Source organism: Benincasa hispida, chromosome 4, assembly GCF_009727055.1.
Source record: "Benincasa hispida cultivar B227 chromosome 4, ASM972705v1, whole genome shotgun sequence".
In the NCBI taxonomy this organism is placed as follows: Eukaryota; Viridiplantae; Streptophyta; class Magnoliopsida; order Cucurbitales; family Cucurbitaceae; genus Benincasa; species Benincasa hispida.
Window position 1 is genome coordinate 9605257 of NC_052352.1, and position 10911 is coordinate 9616167.

At 35.0% G+C, this 10911-nt stretch overlaps 1 protein-coding gene across 1 annotated transcript; it reads left to right on the plus strand.

Annotated features, from left to right (window-relative positions):
• The first annotated feature begins 805 nt into the window (after nt 1–805).
• Nucleotides 806–1939, plus strand: LOC120076636 (probable carbohydrate esterase At4g34215). The gene has a single exon (XM_039030514.1). It carries the CDS (start codon nt 957–959, stop codon nt 1821–1823), a length of 867 nt encoding a protein of 288 aa, XP_038886442.1. The 5' UTR covers nt 806–956; the 3' UTR covers nt 1824–1939.
• The last annotated feature ends 8972 nt before the right edge of the window (nt 1940–10911 follow it).

The following is a 10911-nucleotide window of genomic DNA, read 5'->3' on the forward strand; positions in this document are numbered from 1 at the left end:
AAATTTTAGTTTATAATGATGTTATCCTTGTACTATCCAACTTGAAACAATTGAGCTCCTATATAATAATTTAGTCATTGAACTTGAATATGTAATAATTTATTTTCTATAATTTTAAATTTGTAATAATGCATAGTCTTCACTATGATGGATCTCATCAAAATTATGTCTCAATCATTATTACGTAATGATTTAATCTTTATATAATTTATAAATAAATTTTGATCGACAATTAAATTATCATGTGAAGGAAATATTATTAAATAATATTTTTGACGAGTGGGAATGAATCGTTACTTATTAAAATTTAGGGATATTATGTTGTTACAATTTTAAAATTATATAGACTAAAATGTAGTCACAAATTCAATTGCCTATGTTTAATAATTTTTTTTTAAAAAAAAGAAAAGAGTAAATCCAATTTAGTAGAACAAACATGTGCATATTGTTGGGAAATCAGTAAAAAATTATATACTTCATGAACTAAATTTTTATATTTTTATCTTAGAAAGAAATGTCTTCTATTTAAGAGAATGGAATAGAAGATTAAAACAATATGTAATAAAATGGAAACAAAAACGAAATCGCTGAAGTTTTCTTTATATATACCTTCACAAATAGACAGTTAACAAATTTATTTTGTGGTGGTAAAAAATAATTAAAGGCGACAAACCCTCACAATCCACAAATATTCACCAATAGAAATGAACTTTCAAAACTAAATTTACTAAATTTAGAATTAAATTTGAGTATAAAAGTTGAGGGCCATTAACATAGAAAGGCAGAGGTAAGGATCAGCCAACAAAACAAAAGGAAGAAGGGGCAAAATTTCAATAGGAAAGTAGTTGTGTCTGTGCAAATAGACACAGAAGAAAAGTTACAACCTTTTTTAGTGAAGTGTACACCTACTTTACACTTTTCTTCTGTGTCTACTTGCACAGATACAAAAGATCAAAATGGCTTTATTAAAGTTATCAATCTTGCTATGTACAATGCTATTCGGTTCTTCTCTTTCAAGAGCTGCTTCTCCTAACAACATATTCATCCTAGCTGGTCAGAGCAATATGGCTGGGCGAGGTGGGGTTGAGAATAATCAAGTGAGAGAGCTTGAGTGGGATGGGTTAATTCCACCAGAATGTCAATCAGACCCATCGATCCTACGATTAAACCCTGCACTCCAATGGGAGATTGCACGAGAGCCTCTACATGAGGGAATCGACATCAACAAAACGGTTGGGATTGGTCCAGGAATGCCATTTGCTCACCAGTTGTTAACAAAAGTAGGGCCAAGAGCAGGCACAGTGGGTTTAGTTCCTTGTGCTAGAGGTGGCACCATAATTGAACAATGGATTAAAAATCCTAGCAATCCTGATGCAACATTTTACAAAAATTTCATTGAACGAATCAAAGCATCTGATAAAGAAGGTGGGGTTGTGCGTGCTCTTTTCTGGTTTCAAGGGGAGAGTGATGCAGCTATGAGTGACACTGCCAATAGATACAAAGACAACCTAAAGAATTTCTTCACCGACATCCGCAATGATATAAAGCCTAGATTTTTACCCATCATTCTTGTTAAAATAGCCCTCTATGACTTTATGATGAAGCATGATACTCATGATTTGCCGGCAGTGAGAGCAGCACAAGATGCAGTCAGTAAAGAACTACCAGATATAGTGACCATCGATGCCTTGAAATTACCTATAAACGTTGACACACATGAAGGTTTTAACCAAGATCATGGTCATTTTAATACTACAACGCAAATTACTTTGGGTAAATGGTTGGCTGATACCTACCTCTCCCACTATGGTCATTTACTCTAGTTATATAATTTATCATTTTCTAATCTCTATTAAATTGCTTATCTATCCGAATAAAACATCATTCACCTCTCTCTTTCTTTAAATCCCTTCTTTATTGAATCTCAATTTAATAAATATACACCTCATTTTATTATTATTTTTTTTTTGTAGTTCCTCATTTAAATAATCAATAATTTAAAAAAATGTTGTAAAATAGTATAGCTTAAATGTGAGTAGAATTAAATATATCTATTCCACATGTTTTACTCGCTTCTTTCAACATAACATATTCAAGTTTCATCCATCCCGATTTAAACTAAACTAATAATAATATTAAAATTAAAAATAATATTGAGTGTTTTTAATGTGTATAAATTTATGAAATAAAACTTGAAAATTATAACATGATTTCTTTTATGTATTTGGTATATTTTAAGAAAAAATAATAATAAAAAAAAAACTAAAGATAACAAAATATTAATTCTTCTAATAGTGCCTTGGATCTATGATATTGGTACATGTGTTCCTTTGTAAACTTTTTAATAATTATTTTTGTTGAACGTTGATATAATATGGTCAAGTTTGACAAGAAGGGGTCTCCCTATATTAATTATATTGGTCCTATATTGTTCACTATCGTTAATTTCAAGAAAGAATATTACAAATCATCACCACAAGGATTCTCGAAGATTTTTTAAATAAGATCTCGACATACCTATTATATGCCAAATAAGTATTCCCAAATTGTTCTTTCAACCTTGTTTCTCATTTTCCGTATACATACCTACAAGTGCAAGGAGAAGAAAATTAATGTAAACAGAAATCATGATTCAAAAGAAATGGCTTATAAATTTCAAAGTAAATTAGCATTCAAATCTCAAAAAAAAAAAAAAAAAAAGGCATTTGGGCATATGAGATAATAAGAATACAGTTTGAAGTAGTAGGCTTAGATGATTCTAACAGATAATTTTGAACTTATAATTCATAGATGAAGATATTGCCATGATGGGATGTCATAAATGAAAATTATAAACGAATAAATGTATGTCATAATGGAAATTATAAATGCAGAGATACATGCAAACGTAACATGTCTCTTACCTACTCATTCATTTTTATACCTTTAGGAACCTACCATGCAAAAAGATTAAGTGGGGAAATAGACAAATTAAGAGAAAAAAAAGATAGAAAATAAGACAATGAGTACGAGAAAGAAAATTATCATAGCTACTTCACATTTCAGCATTGTTGGAATACTTTCTAGCAATCCCAATATCATTTTTCTTTTGCCTAAAATATGTCTGGTTGGAAAACCCTTCCCTAATATGTAAAAAGATGACATTAGCAACTACACAAATGAAACAAACTATAAATTTTTCATTCAATGGCTTCTTCATTCATTAGAGCCAATGATAATAGAAGACGTTCGTGAATTCAATAAAAATTAGAGATGGCTGACATTTTTATCCGGTTGCAAAGAACATTAGAATGTATAACAATGAATAGTAGTTGTCCAGACGCTAAGTAGGTTTCATTAGTTCTACGTAACCCGAAACAAACAATATTTATAAAGCTCGAACAACAACCTAGCTAACTCGTGGTTAAAGTGGAAGTAAGAGGTCGACCCACAGGGAAATGTTATTTAATCTTTTCTTTAACGAAGCTTAACTATGGAAGCTATAAAACAGGGTTTTTGATTAAAACAAGAAACATACTAAAAATAAGAAGATAATGGATAGTTGTAAGTAAGTTTAGAACAATCGTGCTTCTAATCCAAGTTAGATGTTCATTGCAATTCTTATCATTTAATTCTACAAATTTAATTCACAATCGGATTAAGCATGCAACTACTTACATAATCTATATTAAATTAGTCTCTACAAAGGCGGACAACTAGCATAACCTAGTCAAGAAAGTGTCCTAATCAATGATTAAGTTAGGATAATGCTAACCCTAATCTATCTACATGTTTATACCTCTGTTGGGTTCCTTAGCGGTCATATTGAAGAGAAAATGCGCGCATTAAGTTCAAGGATTCAATTGCATCGATTAATTGTTAATCTATCTACATGCTTCTACTTCTCCAAATCTAGTAATTAGTGCGTCCTAGGTTAGTCAACCATTCAATACACAATTACTATTGCCTCTTGGAGATCATGACTAGACATTCTATCAAACACATTAAAAACAACGTATTTAATCATGAGTAAATGTGTCAAAACCAAGCATCTAGATTAAACATGCTCTAGATATAGACCATTCTGTTAGGATTGGTGTCCTAAATCTCCTTGTAATCTTATAGTTTGTAAATTTTTTATAAACATATTGTTGTTATAAAATATGTGTTATTTTATAAACATATACTCAATCCAATAAACTAAGATCCTATGTTATCTTATGTAATTTAAACAAGTATGTAAGGACATTGATAATTTGTAGAAATACAAGTTATTGTCTCTCGAAAGTTGGAACAATCATGATTCTTAATGATAAAATCTCATATATCTTAAAGGAAAACGCATGGAATCCTTCAAACATTACTAACCCTTACAAAAACATTCTTTTTGATAAAACTGTGTCACACCCATCGCAGGATTTCAATAAATCTCATAAGTGTTGTAGGCTCTACTAATACAAAGGCATGCGTTTGAAGGATTCTAACGCATAGTAGATACATTGGTCCTTCAAACATTACTAACCTTTACAAAAACATTCTTTTTGATAAAACTGTGTGACTAACGCATCCCATCGTAGGATTTCAATAAATCTCATAAGTGTTGTAGGCTCTACTAATGCAAAGGCATGCGTTTGAAGGATTCTAACGCATAGCAGATACATTGGTTCGAGTTGTTCTTGTCAAATCACCACTTGCAAGTATGGGTATCTGAATGTCGGCGTCTAAAAAGCAACTGAAATGGCAAGCAGCTGACTAGGGCATGGAAATTAATGCTGTCATATCACAAGTTGTTGAGGGAAAACACCTGTAAATGGAAAACTTGCAACCAGAAAAAGCAGCATAACATAAAATGTAACTTAGAGCTTAGACATAATAGTTATGCTGCTGCAAGAAGATCACAAGAGGAAAAAAAACCATCACCATTATTGATAAAGGAGAATTGAAGAGAACCAAGCTTGAAAGAGAACTTTTCTTCATTTCTTTAACAAGTTGGTTGTACACACATTAAGATCAAGCAAAAAAGGACAAGAAATTGAACTCTTTGGCTTGACTCTTTTCTTTTTACTTTATGTCCATTCATCGTTCCATGCGATTAAGTGTGTTGTTGTAAAGACAATTTCAATCTTTATAAAATCGTGAATTTGATCCATTCACATTTCCCTCTGCGTACAATTTATCACATTAAATGCGTTTGTGACTTTGTGCATGCTAAAATTCTAAAAGCTTTAATCATTTTGATCATTTGGTTGAAGTTATCTCAACTAAACCATTCGAGAGAATAGAATAGCTAAAAACGCATCAAGTCAAAACGAACAGTAGCTTTAGAGATAAAGACACTTGTGCTTCAATGTTTTCTGTATCCAACGCGTGAACTCTAGAGATAGGAACATGTGGCATTTGCATTGAGAAATGTCGAATGATTAGATAGACAGAAACCCAATGCATTGACATACATTGATTGTAAACACGCATCCTTCATCTTCATTCTTACCCACACTCTTTCTTGTCCATCTTACTTGGATCAACAAATTCATTTATCACTTAGCATCATTCCTTCATTGAACCTTATATTTCACTTGAACTCTTGTTTCTTCTTGTACGCATACGGTTAAAATAGTGTAGATAACTTTTCCAGCATTTATTTAGAACCTTTCTACATTAGTGCAACGTAAGGCTTGCGTTAGTCTAACCTAAATCCCTATGTTCGACCCTGAACTTACCAGGAACCCGAATTAGATTTATACTTGGATCTAGTTTAGGTAAAGCTTGTACGCATAAATGAGAGAGTGTAACGCATCACCCATTCTTCTCACCTAGAGAAGTCATTTACCATTCATCTTAATTTACAACAATTTTATCTTCCATTTCCACTTATAATACACTCCTAGTGCACATCACGAAACCACGAACAAGTTTTTGGTGCCATTGCCGGGGATTTAGCAACAAGGCTAACCAGAATTTTTGCTTGTATATTTTGTAGAAAAACTTGCAGTTGAGGGAGTATTACAAACTAAGCCTAAGCTTGTAAACGTTTTATGAGTAGGGAAAACACTCCTGAGCTCTTATATGACCCCGAAGTTGAAACGATCGTTAGACGAAGAAACTGATCGAATCGTCATCGAAGGTTAAGACAACAAATAAGACAGCAACAACAAAGATAACAACAAATGGTGGATGATCAACTAAACCAAAACTTAGCTCAACAATTAGCCAATGCTGCACCCAATCCAATCCTAATGGCGAATAACGGTACGCGTCCAATGCGAGATTATGCGTCACGTGTGTTGTATGACTTCTCACCAGGGATCATATACCCAACACAAGATGGAACGAGATTTGAAATGAAGTCCGTAATGCTCTAGATGGTTTAAACTGTAGGTCAGTTTGGAAGTGCTCGTGGTGAAGATCCACATGCCCACATGAAATGCTTTCTAGAAATGTGCAACTCGTTTTTGATTCCTGGAATCACTCTAGAAGCCATCAGACTCTCTTTATTCCCCTATTCTCTCCGTTGATGAGACCTGACAAGATAACAACATGAGAGAAATTAGAAAGTTCATGTAGAAGTACTTCCTTCCAACCACTAACACAAGGAGGAGTAGAGAAATCATGATTTCGAACAAGGAGAATTTGAAACGTTGAGTGTCGCATGGGAAGCTTTAAGGTATCAGTCAAGATTTGTCTTAACCACGAACTACCTCTAACTGTTCAAATGGAAACTTTTTATGGGGGGCCAAACCAAGCTTCTCAAATGGCATCACAGCTGTAGCTGGTGGCATAATGGATAAGTCTTACAATGAAGACAAGAAAATATTAGATCACATCGCCAAACACAACATGGAAAGGGTGGATGATACTTACAATGCCATAATAGAAAATAGGAAGCGCTTTCAGAATGTGAATAATGTTAATTCAAACACAATAGCCACACTTTCTGCACAGGTGGCTGATGCGTCGTGAATATGATGACATAATGGTGTATGCATTGCACATGCAAGTTTTCCTAGTAAAATCCAAGTATAAATCCTACTAGGTTGCCTGGTAAGCCTAGGGTCGAACACAAGGACTATTGAGATATTATATGTTGGTAAATTTCGATTCCTTTGCGGTGACAAAAACAAAACAATAAGTAGGTTAGTATGTTTGTTTAAAGTATAAATCCTATGTGGCGGAATTGAGAAAAGAGTTAATAATAGTGAAAGTTACAATGAGTATGTAGGGAACGGGTTGAGAAGGGAATTAGCTAACACTTCCTAAGATTGCGTTCAAATTATGCGATCATGCTACACACATATAATAGCATGTCATCTCTCAATGCAATGCTATAGTTCCTTATTTTAGGACGCATGCTATATATACGATAATGTCTATAGGACTCATGTCTAAGTCTCTATTATTGTCTATGCGAGGATGAATGACACACACACACACAAGGCGACCGCATACTATCATATCCTATTTTTAGGGTGCATGTGATGCATGATAGCAAACAAAACTTATCTCTAAGTTTCTATCTCTTGTTTATGCGGTTCTAATCTGACTTTCTCAAGTCTAGATTCTAACCTAACTTTCTCAAGTTTAGGTTATTTCTTTAGACTACTCTCTTAAGTATCTCTAAGGGTGATGGACACATACATAAGACAAGATGATCGCATAAAAGGAAGATCTTAGGTCATGCTAGTTAAGTGCTTCTCAACCCAGAAGTTTAGTTACTCATGCGCATTGTGAAGAGATTGAACAGATGTAGAGATGCAAATTCCATTTTATAAATAAAATCAGAATATAGAATGAAAATGGAAGTAGAGATAGAGAGCCTGGTAGAAATGTCTTGCTTCTCGAGGCTTTTACACTGTGTTTTAATTTACTCTGCCTAAAAGAATGTTCTTGTTTTTGCAAGAGTCGGCCCTCTCTCCGTTCTCAACGCTTCCCGATAGTCTCTCGAACTAACCAAAAACGATCTTCCGGCCTCTTCTCTCTTCGCTCGCCTCCGCCTTCTAATTATATGAATTACAGATTACGGATGTCTATGATATATCTTCTATGTATATGGCGGATGGGAACTCCAAAATTCTGAATTCCCTTAATGAAGTTGGCCTTCGGTATTTATAGAGTTTCTGGGTGAAGAGATTTTCTCTCAAATGATTGCAATAATGGGAAGTCATTAAATCTCTGTTTGATGCGTCAATTAATGGTCACCGAAAAGTTGGATATACTTGCTATAGTGTGTTGTTAATGGCTTGTCAACTAAATTCGGATTTGACCATCATCAGCTTTCTGTCCCATAATGATTTATTAAGCTTTCACCTTGATATGTCGTCTTTATGCGGCCACCTTCTTGAGTAGATCTTCGCGAGCGCATACGATCGCATAGCTTTGAGGTCGCAATGTTCTAATGCGCTCGGGCACTGAATTTCTTGCATCCCAACTTGTTTTGCGCCAACACATTTTCCTACACAAAAGAAGTAAATTAGCTACTTTACTGCGATGGGCGCATACGATCGCAATCATTTTAACTTAATGCTTTTAGACACAATTTTTCATGTTTTTATCGTCGCATTCCCTCATTGTTTTATGTCTTTGCGTTGTAATAACGTGTATTTCTGCCCGTTATTAGTGGCTGCTGGTGATGGGAAATAAGAAGTTAATTTTACTCGACAACTAATATCCCGTGGACGCGGTATGCGATACATGCTCATAAGATATGCATTGATAGTCATGCATCGATGGTTATGTGTTGGAATGAATATGCGTTAATAAATGTATGTGATGACCATACGTCTTGTCACAAGTTTTCTTGCGCTCATTCCAAGTATAATGCGAACGCAAGTTTCTCGGGTAATCCGAGGTCGAACACAGGGACTTGTAGCTATATGTATGCGATTATGTGCATACGGCAGTTTAAATAAAAGAATGGAAGAGAGGTTGATAAGTTTAACCCTACTCCTACTCTTATCTAACAGACAACGCAATGAGAATATGCATGAGAGGTAGAGATACGACAATACTTGACTTGAAATAAATGTATGGGAAAATAGATAAAATGCGGAGATGATTTCATTGCAACCCTTAAGAGTGACTGCAAGGGCAACCTTAGTCAACGCAAATCATGCAATCATGCTACACACACGTGAACCTAACTCTAGGACGTATGCGGTGTATCTGCGATATTGCCGAGAAGCCTATGCCTGCCTAGACCTCCATAACCAGCTCACTAGCTCCCGCCGCATGAGCATGGTTGCCGCATAACCCTTTATCGTGAGCATGAGCATGTAAATTCGTTCTGTAGGGTGCATATGCTGTGTGAAGCAAATGGAGCTTATCCCTAAGTTCCCCATTCTTGCCTATGCATTCCAATCCGCTCTCCCGAGTCTTAGATTTGTGTTTTAAACTACTCTCCCAAGTATGCCTAAATGATGAATGATACACTTGTTAACATAAAATTTGTCTTATTGTTTATGCACACTTTATGCGATACTACTTTTAAATATGCGTTGTTAACTATATGCTTGTAGTATGCGATAGAGTAATGCATGTCACATGTTTTCTTGTGCAAAAACCAAGTATAATTCCAACACAAGTTTCTCAGAATAATCCAAGGTCGAACACAGGGATTGTTTTCGTTAATATCTTGCTTTTGTGATACATGCGACCGGTTTTACAATTAATAAAAGATTTGGTTTGTACATGAATTTAAATTGCAATAAACATAAATTGCGTTGATAAAATAAAATTGTGTTGAAAATAAAATCCTAAGCTAACATGATACAAGATACAAGATACATGATACTGAGGTCGAGACTGATTGTGAAGTTATATAAAGGATCATGGTATGCGATGACAAGTTTTTATGGGTGAATCAAAAATAGAAAGAATAAATAGTAAAAACATCTCAAGTTTGTTAACTGCGTTAAAGATATAACTAAGGTTCTGCTTTCCCTTGGCGTACACCTCTCGGTGATCGGTCGGTTCCCATATCTCTATGGTGAAACAGAGGTGAACGTGATGAATGCAAGGTTGCTTCCATCTCTGGAAGTACTTCTCGCTTTAGTTAACGCATTCTTCCAACCTTCTCTCGAGAGGCGAAATAACATCTTTACGTCTGCTCTCACAGGTGAAGATGCCATCTAGCATGCTTTAGCTAAACACAATTATTTCTTTAACAAAGATTAATTTACTTGCTTAATTCTTACTAATTACGCAGGGAATTAAGAAAACATCATAGAGAAAGTGAATCATGGATGAACGGAAATAGACAGAGAGATGATAATGGAAATGATCATAACAATTAATACTAAGATTAAGCGTCTGATACATGGTGTGAATGATAGAGTAAAGAAGGTGAGTACAAGTGATGAAAAAGAGATAGAAACAGATACAGAAGAGTGTCAACGTCTTGACACAGATCTGGACGGAGGTTTTGCTTGCCGGCGTGTCGAATGGATGAAGAGGAGAGCTTCCCTCTCAGGCTTACTCTTCTGGTAGAAGTGACCTTCGTACAGAGCTTCAACAGCGGGGATTGAAAGGATTCTTTGCCCGGAGTCTCAGCTCTCGGCCTTATCTCTTGGATTCTTCCCGGATCTTCTCTGGAAATCGCTTCAGACCAATATCTCTCTCAGATCAGTATATACACGTTTCTGTGTATTCCAGAATATACAAGTATCAAGTCTCCCGTATCGAGTATATTTCTTCAATGGAATTGCATAAGCTATTTATAGGCGAAGTTTTGACTCTTTGCATTGTGGTCCCCACTTTATTGTTAAGGCAGTTTCTGAAACGGTACAATGAATATTTCTTCTGTTACGCAACCAATCCCGTCAGAAATGCACAACTGACAACTGTACATGCGTCTGAATCCTCCGCAATTGTGCTGTTCTTTACATCTTTGATCGTTTGCCCGCATGCGGTGTTGTTTTTTATTACCGCATGCAGTTG

Excerpts from the sequence above, each read along its gene's own strand:
- LOC120076636 (XM_039030514.1), top strand. The coding sequence starts at position 957 with ATGGCTTTATTAAAGTTATCAATCTTGCTATGTACAATGCTATTCGGT.